General features: G+C 38.4%; 1 protein-coding gene across 3 annotated transcripts in view; it reads left to right on the top strand.

Moving 5' to 3' along the window:
• The window catches only part of dcun1d4 (DCN1, defective in cullin neddylation 1, domain containing 4 (S. cerevisiae)), a 41,653-nt gene that overhangs the window by 10,848 nt on the left and 15,032 nt on the right, over nucleotides 1-15,773 (top strand). For all 3 annotated transcript variants that reach the window (XM_052035958.1, XM_052035951.1, XM_052035943.1), the window contains 6 exons: nucleotides 4,216-4,255; nucleotides 5,019-5,136; nucleotides 8,424-8,518; nucleotides 8,955-9,025; nucleotides 11,889-11,980; nucleotides 14,277-14,385. In XM_052035958.1, the coding sequence (XP_051891918.1) occupies nucleotides 4,216-4,255; nucleotides 5,019-5,136; nucleotides 8,424-8,518; nucleotides 8,955-9,025; nucleotides 11,889-11,980; nucleotides 14,277-14,385 (525 nt within the window). The remainder of the gene's footprint in view (nucleotides 1-4,215; nucleotides 4,256-5,018; nucleotides 5,137-8,423; nucleotides 8,519-8,954; nucleotides 9,026-11,888; nucleotides 11,981-14,276; nucleotides 14,386-15,773) is intronic.

Raw genomic sequence — 15,773 nt, 5'->3', positions numbered from 1 at the left:
AGGTAGTAACTGGATTTTTTTTTAAATAAGGGAAGGTTGTGTCTGTCAAATGTAATTGATTTTTGCTTGAAAGAATTAACAAAAGGCTAGGCATCTATATGTATTTTAGCATGGTTTGTGTTGAGGTCTCTCATGGCAGCCTGTTCAAGCAAAAAAAGTAAAAGCCCAGTGCAACCAAGGAAAAGTGGCCCACTGGATAATCTTTTTTTCTGGGTGGCAAAAGGTAATGGTTGATAGGTGATTTTTGGCAGGAAAGCTGTCTTCAGTGGAGCTCCATGTTCGTTTCTTAGTCCTGTAGATAATACAAAACTTGGCCATGGAGTTGATAATAAGGGAAGTTTAAGTCTGCAGGAAATATAGGTGGTCTGGTCAGAAAACTGGCAAATGTAATATAATCCAGAGGAGTGTGAGGTAATGCATTTGGCAAGCTGCAGCAACGCAAGGGAATATGTAATAAATTTGGGTGGTGTGGGGGGGGGGGGTGTTTAGGGGTGTGTATATTAAGTGATGTGGAGGAACTGGGATCTTGGAATATATATGCACAAGTCCTTAAATGTAACAAGACAGATCAATAAAGTGCTTAAAAGAAATACAAGACACTTATGGCCTGATGTGTGTGTTTTTAAAAAAAAATGAGGAACCTCTGCTATAATTATATACAACACTGTATCTCAAGTTCTGGTCACCACACTACAGAAAAGACGTGATTGCACCAGGGAGGGTTTAGAGGAAATTTACAAGTATTAGCTATGAAGGAAGATGGAATAAGCTATCATTGTTTTTGTTTGCATAGAGGAGGTTGAAGGGAAACTGGGGGAATCTAGATAGAGGAAGTCCTTCCTATTTACTCTTGGCAGAGGAGTCAAAGCCATGGGGTATAGTTTTAAAAATCATTGGTAGAAAATGTAGAGCTTTGAAATATCTTTTTTTTCCCTACCATAAGGCTGCTGGGGATGTATGGAGATCCTTGCCTAAAATGGGCGGTAGAAACAGAAACTATAATGATATTTAGATATACTTGGATGTGTATTTGAAGAGCTGTGACCTGCAGGGCAGCAGCCCTTGTGCTGAAAGATGGAATTTAGTTGGGTAGAATTTTTTTCTTTGAAGCACTGACGAGGGTGGATTAAATGGGTGCCTTGTGTTTTCAATGATTCAGTGAGTCAATGATAACTGGATTCAAAATGTTTATTCATCCAGATGGATCAATAGAAGTCTCAAATGGGTGGAATGGCTTAAGTCCAGGTGACAACAACCGATGTGTGGGGTTTATTGCTATGATTATGCATTTCTGAAAGCATTAATTAATCTCTGGGTCTTGGTGTATTGATTTAAAGATCAATTAAATAATTGTCTAGACTGTATTGAAGTAAAGAACAGGAAAAACAAAATAGTGTTTGCAGCTTGTACATAAAGGAGGGCAGGTGATCGGTGGAGGCAATAAAAGAGAACCATAAATGGGGAAGCTGACTGATCAAAAATGAAAGAACCCAGATGGATTAGGGAATTTGGCTGATGGTATTAACACCTTTTTGAGCAGCTGACAAATCAAGAGACTGCAAAAGCATTTAAAGTGGTAATTCAAGTCAAATGACATTCTACTTCATAGAAAGATGTTCGGTGAAAATGAGTTTTATGGCTGACAGCACTCAGCTGTATCACACTGCTACCTTATAAATTAGCTTATCTGGTACCTGGTACTGGATGACCAAGGGATTCCTCCATTTAATTATTGGGAAGACCAAAACCATTATAGATGATCCCGGCCACACATTCTATCTCTCTCCATGGCAGCTTTCTAAAATTGAATCAGATTGATCACAGCATTATCATATTTGACCTCAAGTTAGTTTCTGATCACACATTCTATCATTGCCAAAGCCACCTTTTTGCACCTCCATGACATTACCTGACTGCTTCTGCCTTGATATGTCAGCTGCTGAAACCTTCTTTCACATCTTTATCTTTTGATTTTAACTATTCTGTTGTCTAACCTGTTTTTACTTGATTTGGTAAAGTTTGTGTGAGCATTAATTGCTTATTTATATTTTTAACTGATGGTTGTACAGTTGTATGAACTGAATTTTTGAAGAAAGGATGATCATTCCATCTTACATTGCAACAGTCATTGATAAAAGTCATTGTTAAATTCTTAATTCTTCTTTGCTTCCTTCTTCCATCCAGTACTTTTTTATATATATTTAACTTGATAATTCTGTCTGAATTCATCTTTCTTGATTACTGTGAAGATGGAGGAGCCTACACCATTGAGCTTGCAAGTGCTTTCTAAATGATTGAATTCACTTGTTCAATCCTGTTCGGGGAATTTTCCCATCGGTTCATTTTCAGTTGATCTAGTGAGATGAAAGAGTCACATTATTTCATGTCTAGTAGTCTGCATCCCTGTGTGCCTGCCTTATTTTGAGTTGAAGGACTTAATTGTCATGACAGGTCAGGAATAAAATATATCCATTAGATAAAGAAGGTTGATATTTGTCGAGCATTGTTTCTTGTTTAATGTTTCTTGTTTAATGTGTGCCAACTGATAAACTAACTTGGAGTTCAAATCATTCTTTCTTGACTGTTCAGAAAGCAAATCTGATCATCCATTTGTTTTGGACAGATTCATCAACATTTAATCTTTCAAAATTTAATTGACATGAATCATCAGTTTTCTTTGCCTCAAATTTTCCAGAATTGAGTTTGACATAAATGTATATTGCAGGAGCTTATTCTGGATTTTGTCAATTTGCTGTGCATATTTAATGAATATGCATAATTTTTTTCGGGTTAGAACATTGGCAAACAAGGTGCAGCTTGACAAAACTGTCTTCTAACCTTGGCAGAGTATAGAAAATGAAGAAATTGTAGTGGATGTGAATGGGGAAGGTGGAGATTTAGAGTTGTCACCTTAGTTAACTGCCATCTTGCTGAATTGTTTGTTTAACTTAAATTGTAAATTTGTTTCCAAACTAACAAAATTCCAGAAATGTTGTTTGGACAGTATATCTATAATACAAAACTTTGTCATTAGTACTTTATACAGACTGAATTAAGGTGAAATTGGATCTACAGTTGCACTAATTGTTTTCCTTTCTTAAGTTCATTGTTAACCAATTCCTGATGAGCTACTTCTGCAATATAGCAATATGCCATTTCAAGCTTGTAGAGTACCACTGATGATGTCAAGTGATAGTGGACCCTTATGGATTACAGTTTACTAATAAGATCTTGCTACTTGTTCGCTGGATTGTTGATCATTTGTGACAAAACTTCAAGAGCAAAAATATTTAAAATTGATCACGCAGTTCAAGTGAAAGTGGCTATTCAACAAAGTTTATCTTTCTTCTTGGATAGAGTTACAAATATTATGATCTTGGTATTGAAGCTAATGTAGTAATTCCTGTATGGGTCAACTGGTTCTTGAGCTTGCAGCAGCAACCTATTCAGACTTGTAATCTTTCAAATGTTATTGTCCTATAAAGTCAGTGCGTTTTTTTTGCCATTCCTTTTGAGTAAGAAATATTGTGCTTTTTATATATTGCTTTTCATGTTTGAGTATGAACCAACCTGCTTTACTACTGCTGTAGAAATTTGCAGCATAGGAAGCAATTTAGCCCTTTGTCTGTGTTGTGATAAATTGGATTTATTTAGTATACTCTATTTCTAGCTTGTAGTCTAAACCATTGTAGGTTGCATCTCCAATACTCTTTGGTGACTATTTTACACTCTTGTTACTCATCTTTCTATCAGTTAACTGTATCTACTAGTCATTGATCTTCTGGTTCTTCCTGTTCACCATCTCTCGGCCTAATGTAGGGCAGTGTGACAGTCATTTAGCATGTGATGTGGTCCAACAAATGACCATTACTGAGTGATCTCAGCATAACATGGAATGTTTTTAATTGCATTCAAATTAATGGGTTGATATTAGGCATTTCTAAGCTGCTTCTTTGATTGCTGCCATTTCAAATTAAAGGGTTTCCAAATACAACTGCCAGTTACTAGGTGAGTGAGCAGGTAGAATGTTATTGTCTATGCTCTGGGAAAAATCTCAGAGCAATGGGGTAGAAGAAAATGGTTGCGTATGTACAGGATGGGAACATCTGCTTTTAGGCCAGGTTAGGCTAGGCTATTGAAAGATGGTTTATATTCCGAGATGTAATAGATCTGAAGATTTGTACAACTTCTCTTCTCTTGCCTGTTTTATTGCAGAACTTGACAGAAGACGTCGGCCAAGACGACCAACAATCAGGTGTGATTTGATTTTTATTTTGCTCACCTGTTGCTCCAACTTTCTTTCATTTGGCTGATGTGCAAATGTAATATTTGTTTGCATCCAGATTCTATACTTGACCTTGCATCTGTAAATTTAATAGTTGCATGTTGTACAATTACAAGAATGTTGCTTGTGGAAAATTTGAGGCGTGATTGTTACACACAAACATCTGGTGGAAGTGCTGTTGGATAAGGATTTTCAGGATCTACAGCCAGCAAAGATTAAGACGTATGGTGTAGGGCTTGCAGAGGAATGGGGGAAAAAGTGGAATTTCCACAAGTGTTGTGTTGTCCTCTTTGGTGTTAGGAGATCCTGTCAGAGTAGCCTGTTTCTTCCCCCCCCTCCAGCTTCCCTCCCCCCCCTCCAGCTTCCCTCCCCCCCCTCCAGCTTCCCTCCCCCCCCTCCAGCTTCCCTCCCCCCCCTCCAGCTTCCCTCCCCCCCTCCAGCTTCCCTCCCCCCCCCCCTCCAGCTTCTCTCCCCCCCCCCCCCCCCAGCTTCTTGTCGCATTCGTGTCACATTGGATCAATGCTATTAACTTGAAAAGAAAAAGTTTAAAATTCTATTCCAACTGGACTTTTCCTCTTTCTACTCTGAAGTACTACGCAGTGTACATCTGGAAGAATCACTTTTTTAAAGCAATCATGTTCCTTGGGAGATTGCGTGTTCAAAATTCCTGTTACAATGAGTTTGTGTAGGTCAGTTTGATGGTTATTTATTTATCTAAATCTTGTTATTGCAGGAAATCTTCGGTCTTGCAGTTGTCCCTCCGACTGCTGTAACAAGGGAATGCCACCCAGGAAAAAGAGGAGACCTACAGTAGCAGATGATCTAACAGCTAAAAAAAGCAGGCACGATGGGTATGTGTTTGGTTTTATGAAAAGAATGAAAGCTGGATGTTCCCAATTCAATGCATAAAACTGCTTTAAACACTTGTGCCTCAAACGTTTATCATGTTGCACACTTTTTTTTAAAGTACGCTGTGGTTGATTGTGAGCTTATAAAATTGGTAGACTTAAGCCTGCAAACACCCAGAACTTGTACTATTTCTACACAAAACTTGAATGGGGATGTCAATCCATATGAATACCAAATTGGCTCTTCCACTGAAATTAAATCACAGAGATAAACTTGGCACCTATTGTGGACCAGAAATTGAAAGCATGAAAAGCATGTCTTAAAGCTGTAGAGGCCCTGCACCCACTCTGTTTAGTGATCATCAATTACTTGCAGGTTTATTTGGAATGATTTAAGAGGACTTCCTGCATTCAAGGTGCTTTTTAGCTGCACATGAACTATTCATACTCTTTGTCTACACGAAACATCTGGAAAGCTTGCACGGAATGCTTCATGAGGTGTTCATTGAACCTGCCATATTTCAACTGTGGTGCTGGACAGATGGATGGTACTTGGTGGATAAAGGTTACTCCACTATCCTTTCTGCAGCCCTGACTCCTGGTCATGCTGAAAAGTACAATTGCAGCTGTGGGGAGTAGCCAGGATGTTAGTGGAGTAGAAAGTACTAGGTCATTGGGGGGCTGCCCTGCACTACTATCTAGAGACTAGTTTTGTGCTGCTTGGTCATCTTGCCATCTTGAGGCACCATCCTTTCCTGCTGAGGACGAGGAAGAAGAGGGCAACAGATTATGATGCTGAAAGCCCTCATGGATGTATGTTGGAAGATGCCTCCGAGTCTTGCAATTCATTTGACATCACTGCTCTAAGTCATAGCACTATCAAGTACACAAAAATCTTTTTGCCACTGAGGCTTCAAATGATGAGCAGTGCTGCACTTGTACTTGGCAATGATTATCTGAATTAAATGGAAGTCCATTTGACATCCAGTTGCCCCATTTCCCTCCTATACCCTGCTCCCCACCACACCCCCCCCCCCCCCCCAACCCGCCAACTGAAACCTTGTGAAGAATGACCAGAAAGTTATGCAAACCAAACACTTGATTATTACAGCCCTAAGAGATACTGGACACTGTTCCACTGGGCTCCTTCAGTCTTTCCACCATCTAAGTTTCACTGGGTTTGCAGGTTTTTACACATCTACAGATGTGAACATTGCTCTCCTCAGCCCTCAATGCTAAACAAAATTCTCTTTCAGTACAGTCGTATAGGCCCATTAACCACTTTGCACTGCAGGCTGACATTTACACAACACGTTTCATTTGTCCTTTTTCAACTGGCTGGAACTTGTAAAAGTAACTTGTGAAAGCTTTTGTACCCATAATGAAAAGTGGCCTTGGTCTGTGACTCCTGGAAAAGCAAGAGCAGTTGTCAGTTGGGTATTTAAATAAGAGCAATGTGGATTCCAAGTCTCTCAATTTAAGTGAAAATTTTAACTTTCCTTTCTTGTTTACTGGCTCAATTAGAATTTTACTACATCCCTCCCAACAGCAATGTCCCCTTCTATAAGCACTGGACTGGCTTTGGTAGGAGGCTCCTTGTGACTTTTGATGGCACCAAATATTCCACTCCTAGGGTAGTCTGCTGTCCAAGACTAATGAAGAGAGATGCCAATCATTTTTATTTATCTAGTCATAAATAAAGCAACACAGTCATCATTCCTGGGCTTCCCTTAACATTTGTGTGCCTTCATTTGCCTTGTTATTTTTCCACAGTGCCTTCCCTTTTGGCTACAGTCAAAGTTGATGGATAGTTTCTCTCCTTCCAAATAGAGGAGGTTGCATCAGCCCGTGAAAGGAAACAGCAGCTTTGGGCATTGTTAGCCTAGGTTCAGACAGTCAGCTCTTGCAATGCATTGCAGCTGTTGGCTGTAGCTGGCTGATTGGGAATTACAGAGCACTGTTGCAATGATAAATTAGAGCAATTTGAGTTTGTGGTTTGTGCTGAGGCCGTGTTCAGTTGTGGGGATAAGGGGGCAGTATTGGTGGTAGTAGTGGTAGTCTAATGAGGATGAGCAATCAAATATTACCCACGTGGGCTTTTAGTGAAATATCTTACAGCATTGCTGATTACACCTTTCTCCAAACTTTGACTAAATTCTATAAATTGAAAAATAGGGATCTGTTTGTAGTATACAGGCCTTCCCCAGGTTCCTTTTTTTACAGACACTCAAGTTGATTTTTGTTCAAATTTGAAAATACCAATCACTCTTTGGTAACCATACCTCAACAGTATTGTAATGAATGGTGTTGATGAGGCCCAATTAATATGGATGTTTATTTATTGTTGTCTTCTGCCTTGTTACAATGCTGCAGAATCAGGATGTCTCTTGCTCAATGGCTGGTTTCAGTGGCCTTGAAGTATTAGTGGATGTTACGGATTAATAGAGTATTGTATTGCAAGTATCAATAGAAATAATTGCTTATCAATTTCTGAAACAAATATCTTAAGATGCCTTCTGTGGTGAAACTAGAAGCCTGTGTTCTAAGAGACAACGGTGTCCGATCAGTGCGGGGCAGTTACATGAAAATGGGTTTTTTCAAGATGGCTTCTTGTTTCTCTGATAAGAGAGAACAATTATTAAGTGGAGAGAGGAAACTACTTCTGCTGGACTTTTGAATTTAATAACATTTTATGGGAGCTTATTCATATGGGTGTCCACAAGTCAGGTGTTTGTAATCCGGGGAGGGTCTGTACTTGTAGGGTGCGTGAGGAATATTTTGGTGCGATGCTTTAGGAGAAGTTTAGATTGTGGGACCAAGGCAGCTAGCAGATGGGTTGGAGAGGGGAAGAGAAGAAAGGCAAAGAAACTTGGTGTTTTTCTGGTGTAGGTGCAGTAAGAAGTTGTAATGAAAGAGTGGGACTGATTGGTTTGGTAAGTTGGTTTCCATGTATTAAAAGTGAACTTGTTGTGGGACAAGTTAGTGAGGATCAATAACCTGTCCCACACCAGGTTCGTGTTTCTGTTGAATGCAAGCACCAGTCTGCATGATATTTAAACTCTAATCAAACATGGCTGCATATTAAATAATTTTCCACTTTATTCCATTACATTTTATTGTCAAATGTTATTTCCTCCTTATTTTGGAGTTCACCTTTGTAGAGGTGAAGCCCAATATAGATAATGGTCCAGCACTATTCGAGTCTGTGATAGATTTTGAGAAACAATCAGTTAAGAGGAACTGATTATGCATGAATGATTTGATGTTCAGTCGAATTGTTTTTCCTGCAGCACCATGTACAGGAAACAAGACTCGACTAGGATGAAGCCTGAAGAAGAAGGGTTCTCCAGCAAGCGATGCTTAGAGTGGTTCTATGAGTATGCAGGTGTGTTCAAATATCCTGGGTCAATGTTCAAAGCATAAGATAAACCTGAGGGTTCTCTGGAACATTAATAATAATGTCTTTGCTCAAAAGACACCTTCATATTCTTAGGTCCTGTGCAAATATTTTTTTTCCAAAAAATAGGGTTCAATTTTGGTCCAATGACCACTGATCATTTTGGAAGAAGTAATGTAGTTAAAGGCTTAAAATTTGATATGTAGTGGATCTTTTGTCCCAAATGTGCATATGGTGATCTGTTGCACCTTCATGCAAAATGTACTATTTTTAAATATCTTAACACTCAAATGGTGCCAATAACCTTACGGTGTGTAATATTCCGCTTGCCATCAATAGAAATGGTCAAGAAGCTCTTTGTAGTTCAAATTGACTCAAGGAGAAATATTGCAACAAAATATCCAAATACTGTGCTGTGTTGTAGGTAGTGATGATGTCATAGGCCCTGAAGACATGGAGAAATTCTGTGAAGACATTGGAGTAGAACCTGAAAATGTAAGTGAAATAGTAGCAAAATAGTAAGAAGATGCTTAATCTCTTCAGAGACTTGGTAATTTCTTGCTGCTGAATTTTTGTTGAAAGTGTTATCCATCGGGAACTTGTGGACATGTGTTCTCTATTTGTCAATTTAGCCCTCTTCTGGAGGCTTTTCTTCTGAAATCCTTATTGATGTGACTTTCAGCACTTCAAAGAATGGGACAGACACGTGAAGCTCAGGATGCTAGCGTACAGATGAGATGTTTGATTGAACTGCAGTTCCCATAGACAGAATATCCATTGGGGAAATGATGAATCTGTCCTCTCTGACTTGAAAACCAGCTCTGTTTAGAATGACAAAATGAATGGCATAGAACAGGGCCATACCAGCCAAATAAGGGCTATCCAGCCCAATGCCACTAGTGGCCTGTAGCCTTTGAGGGATTCAAACGTTTATTTAAGTACATTTTAAATGCAATGACTACTTCTGACTCTTCCACTTCTAAGGTGGTGAGTTCTAGATCCTAATCACCCTCTGGATTTCAACAAAATTTTCCAGTCCTCGCTTTCTGCTGCCAATTACTTTAAATCTGTTTCCCTGGTTGTTGACCTATTTTGGGGGGGAAATTGGTCCTTCCTAGCCACTCTCTTTTAGATGTTTCCACTTTCTTGCACCACAGTTACTCATCTTGATTGATTTTATATTGATCTTAAACCTTTCTCCTTCCTTGGGTATTTGATATTCCATTCCAATTAAACTGATCCCTTTTTTTCCAGTGCTGATGACAATGTTCCATGAATTGAAACCCCAGCTTCCCACACGACCCTTTCAAAAACGTATTTAGATCTCCAGTCTGTGTGTGGTGGATATAAACTCAAACTTTTCCCTTTTTTTGAAAAGAGGTGCTACTTTTCAAATTGATTTCCTAGCTTGTCTAACTGTTAGTGGAAGCCCAATGCCTTTAGTCCCCTATTTAACAATGGCAGCTAGATTCTTGCATAAGACACAGCACAGAGCAGGCCCTTCGGCGCATGATGTTGTGGTGAAATAATAATTAAGCTAATGATAACTAGTTAAACGAATCTCTTTTGCCTGCACGTAACCCCTGATTTCTCTGTATATTCATGTGCTTATCTCCGAGCGTCTTCAAACATCTGTTTCTGCACCCCGCCACCCCCACACCTTAAATGCATCCCCTTTAGTATTAGACCTTTTGATCCTGGGCTGTAAAAGATGCCGGCTGTGTACTCTATGCCCCTCATAACTTGATGATAATTTTATAATGATATTCGTCCCCTCAAGTTCTCCAATTATGAGGTGTTCATATCAGCAACATAGCCTCTGACTCTTCTGGTGCAGCAGAGGACAATCTATCTCCTTTCTATCCTCCAAACCCCCCTCCCACCCCCGTCTCCTGATTATGCTATCACCTCATTGCTACATGCCTTTTTGCTCCAACTACTCAAGTGGGATGTGTATTTTCAAATGGTATTTGAAAAGTTGTTGGATAAAATAAAGCCTCAATTTTGAGGATAACGTAAAGCATGTATAGAAAATTTTATTAAAGGACAGCAAACAGAGATGTGGGTCATTTTTTTGGTTGGTAAGCTGTCACTGGAGGGTGTTAGAGACCCAGGGCTCTCAGCTATTTGTATTTGCGTCCAATTCATTATTGAATCAAAATCAGGTTTATTATCACTGACATATGTCGTGAAACTTATTTTGCAGCAGCAGTACAGTGCAAGACGTAAAGGCAAAAAAATTACGATAAGTTACAAAAACAAATAGTGCAAAAGAGGAATAATGAGGTAGTGTTCATGGACTGTTCAGAAATCTGATGGAGGGGAAGAAGCTGTTCCTGAAATGTTGAGTGTAGGTCTTCAGGCTCCTGTACCACCTCCCCGATGGTAGTAATGTGAAGAGATCATGTCCTGGGTGGTGAGGGTCCTTAATGGTGGTTGCTGCTGCCTCGAGGCACTGTCTTTTGAAGATGTCCTTGATGATGGTGGTGGTGGTGGGGTGAGGGCGAAATGGCAGGAAAATGGATGAGACGAGGGATCTTCTTGAATGGCTGAGCAAGTTTAAGAAGCTGTTTTCTACTGCAACTATCGTGTGTTATGTCTTCTAAATAATCCTTGCTGCTTTTTTTGTTGTCATCCAGAATGGTTCCTAACACTTCAGACCAAATGTAAAGGCTCCCAATCTGCTGACTGCATTTCCAGTCTGCTTAATTTGCCTAGGTCAGAGCCACACCACCACTTAACTTTGCCAATCATCAGATTTAAACCCTTGCCTTATCCAAGGGGTGTGGCTCCGTCCTGGGTCAAAGTATCTAGAGAATATGCCCTTTTTCCGAAGGGGTAAAATGCACCTTGTACTCTAGTTCAACAATTCTTAGCCAAAGTTCCCTTAGTTGTAAACAGTGATTTGATTATCTGGAGTTGTGCTAGTTTCCAAGTGCTTTCACAGAAACCCATATATAGTTAACAATTATTCCTTTAGAAGATGGTTCTGTTTCCTCCCCCCACCCCCCTCCCCAAAACAAAAACAGACAACAATGATATCAGTTGATTTGATGTACTTTCTCCAATTTGCACTTATATACAAATTCCCACATTGGTGCCAAGCATTTATCTCAATATAATGAACTCCCATGGACCACAGTTTCTTCATCGTGGAAGATTTATTTGAAATTCAGCACTATTAGAATTGTTGGCAATTCTTAAATTCCTTTCAGACAAGGGAAATACTTGCCTAATTTACATTATTTTGTGATTGAAAAGAGAAAATGAGAGGAATAGAATCTGCAAAATGCCTTCAAGGGGGTCTCATTTTTCATTTCAAATAATGCTCATTATTCAAATGTTGTTATTGTTGTAGGTGGTGATGTTGGTGCTAGCTTGGAAACTGGATGCCCAGAGCATGGGTTACTTCAGTCTACAAGAATGGTTGAAAGGAATGACCTTATTACAGTATGTAAAGTTTCTGGTTTTGTAGTTTTTTTCTTTTACTGGTTACCTTTTAATCCTAACAGGTAACAAAGTGCAAATGTCATCCTTTTTTATGGCGAGAATTATAGTTGACTTCTAAACCTTTATGAAATTCAATTACACCTTTTCAGAATATATTTGGGCTGAGCTTCTGCTTCAAGAATATTTTAGATGCAGAAGGCACTTCAGTCTCCCATGCCCGCACCTCTGGTAGCTGCACACTCTTCTTTGCTGGTTGCAACAATGTGAAATGTGCTGAGGCAGTACCTCATGTATTTTATTATGGATATTGGTCTACAATGCATAATTATTTCTAATTCAGCTGTATAGTAAAACTCCAATAATCTGCTTTCTGATTATTTAGAAATCCTGAAGGCTTGGCAGCCAGCTTACCTGGTGATGTGTCCTGTGCTGCCTCAAACTTGCTGTTCCCATCCTGTCATGAAATTCACTGAATTCACTGGAATTCTTTTTATTGCATTACTGTGCAACATGAAAAATAAAGTGAATTAAGTGTGTTGGGATATTAATAGAAATGGTATGCAATAATCTGGAAGATCTGTTACCAAAGTCCTGAGCATGCTGGATTAATGGAGTTTTACTATAGTTGTCAGTCTTGTTTAGGCTGCAGGATGACTGGTGTGGGATCTGACGAAAATGCTAATGTGGTATGTTGTGCTGCCATTGTGGTTGAGGCACATGGCTGAAGCAAAGTCTGGTTGTGCTATTTATGATCTAGGAATAATATAAATATAGGCTCATAAAATAAGAATTCAGTTCTTCACAACTAACTTTTGTATCCAAGCATAACCAAGTCTTGACTGTGAACTAGCTTTGCCCTTCTGTATTCTAGTAACTTTATTTTTGACTCTTATCCCCAACTGTAGTGTAATTAATTTTGTATAAATTCCTTTGCAAAGGAATGGCATTATTGCATGTTTGTGTATCATGCATTACTTGGGGAAATGTAAATTGACAGGGTTATTTTTCCCTTTCCATAGCTGTACCAGGTAAATTTGAAAGCTATATACATGTAATAGGAATTGAGGGAATGATGTTATTGTAGTGCATCCATCTGCATCCTGCAAGAACTTGAACCTTCCATTGGTAAAACTGAAATAATAAAATGCTGGAGATCTTTTTGCAAAAGTTCATGTGAAATTGCCCCATCTTAACTTTCATCACTAATCATGATTTGCTAAACTCTTCGGTTCACAATGTTCATTCTCTTATGATTAAAGCTATCACACTGGGCACTTGTGTAAACTCTTCCCAAAATATTTTGACTATAGTTTCCAAATTAAATTTTGCTTATTGAACTTTAAACTTTTTTAAAAAATAATTATGTGCAAGGAACACAAGGTCTAATATATTGACTATGTTTGGATCTTGTAAAAACAATTTTAAAAGTAAAATCAACTAATTTCCCTTTTTACTGGCAATACAATTTTCTTGGATAAATGTTTGCCTTTTATTAATACTGTAAGCCTATCTTTTGTATTATAATGTAGTCTTGCTTTGTTTAACTAGTTATCACTTTAACTCAGGTGATGGCAGTCTTTCATTTCGCGTTGAACTCGACATGAATGTGGTGCTTTCCTTGTCTTTGTGCAGGAATAGTTGTTTCATGGGAATTATGTGATTACTCAAAAATCAATTTCTAAATGAAATTTACATTTAAGAACACGGGCTCCTGTTTATAATGTCCAAATGAGATTATTGGTTGTAAAATGCCCTACTTTGCAAATTAAATTTTTATTCTGGTGACTATTATCAAATTTAGTCAGACAACTATATTTTTTCCCAGATCTTCTACAGTTCAGAAATTGGTAGGTTTTTAAGTATACTAGTACATTACAAAATTAATTTAAAGTGGGGAGAATTAGTAACATAATTGAGAACTTTAACTTCCTCAATATAAGAAATAAATTCTCAATGTGTTGAGATTAAGTACTGTAACATTTAATGTATGGTTTGGGTTCCTTGTAGCCCTGCTGCATTTAAATACCATTTTAAATGGCTTGCAACACAGCTATTTTGGAGACAAAATTATGGAGCTTTGCATTTGTTTAGACCCACTAAAACTAATTTTGCACAACCCTTAGATTATCCTTTGTCTTCCCCCACATGCACACCTTTTCTTTATTTCACTTCCTCACCAACTTTTATTCCATCTTTTGGTAAAACAGTGTTAATCATTTGGTCTGGAAACTCGATGTGATTTGGGCTATTGAAGTGCTGCAGAAGATTTTAGTTCAATTTCTGTTTCCAATTTTAGATGCGACACAACTGAAAAACTGAGAAATTCACTAGATTACTTGAGGTCGTTGTTGAATGAGCCCACAAATTTTAAACTTATATACAGATATGCATTTGATTTTGCACGGGTAAGTGCTCTATTTTAGCAAAACTTACAAAATTGTCAGCAGAACAAGTACCAAAATTTAGCTGTGCTCATAGGATGACAGCAAATTGACATCTGCTGTCCTGACGTCTTTTACCTCATTAGAAAAATACTGCTTTGGGTAGTTGCTGAAACTGTTGATTCAATAACTTTTGTATGTTTCTCAAAACCACTCAAATTGTCTTCTGCATTTAAGACAGGGCTTTTAATTATTTTTAATAGTTACAACTCCTGCAGAAATCAAGTGACAGTGAGTATTTAACTATCCATTGGCCTTGTCAATACTGATCACTCCTTGCTGTGATGTATTCTAATTATTTTCTAAGAAAATTGTTACAAGCTCATCATCACTACTGGGGAACACAATGATATGTAATAATTATTACTGCTATCAGCTTGCAAAGCATTTACTCTGCTAAAAATGTTTACTCAAACTAACTGATTTACTTGTACAGCCTTGTCACTTTTCCAGTTATCTTAAAGATAGATTTTGGATCACTTCTCTCACCCACCATGTGCACCTCTGATTTCATCCATCTATACTTCTGCCCTGACTCATCAGATGTTAAAACATTTCTCCCTTTGTTATCTCTGGACTTGATGCTCTCCGGCTGTCCTTTCATTCAACCTTTTACAATCTTGACTTGATCCAAAACGTTCATCCCCATGTTCTAACCTGCATCACATCTCGTTCATTCATCATCCATGTTTGCCAACCTACAATTGGGTTCTGGTCCAAATGTACCTCCATTTTAAACTTCAGCCATATTTTCAAAATCTGTCTTTCCCATCCCTATCTCTGTAACCTCTTCCAGCTCTTCAAATCATTGAGGTGGCTTTGCTCCTGCAATTCTGGTGCTTTGCATGTCATTGATTTTTAACTTTTCCTTTATTGCCAGCTGTGCCTTCATCTGCTTTGGTCCTACCTTCCCTGAACTCTCCACTGTACCTGCATCTCCACCTTTAAAGATGCTTCTTAAGACTTAACACAAAGTTTATGGTAAAACACGAATAATTTGGCACCCTCTGGACTGGCAGATTTTCTGGATTATTGCTCCTATAAATACATCAATCCACTTTTTTAGATATTACACAGAAGTATAACAAACTTTTCAGTGAACCAGGTGAGTTTAAAGGGAGCATGAGAAACCGAGCTCTGGTGAGCTAGAAGCTGGAGCACTGGGAGTTTTAAACAGAGGATTATTAGGATTTTGCAGCATCTTGATCTTTGTGGCTCAGCATGGTATCAAGTTTTATTTGATAATCTTCTTGCTAAATGCTATGGGATGTTGCACCAGGATTTCTGCCACTGGAAAATGATTTTCCTTACTATAATATCAAATTTGCTGAACACAAGGTAGAAGCAGGAAT

The sequence above is a fragment of the Pristis pectinata genome, chromosome 2, assembly GCF_009764475.1.
Source record: "Pristis pectinata isolate sPriPec2 chromosome 2, sPriPec2.1.pri, whole genome shotgun sequence".
NCBI classification, from domain to species: Eukaryota; Metazoa; Chordata; class Chondrichthyes; order Rhinopristiformes; family Pristidae; genus Pristis; species Pristis pectinata.
This window is presented reverse-complemented; position numbering and strand designations above follow the sequence as displayed.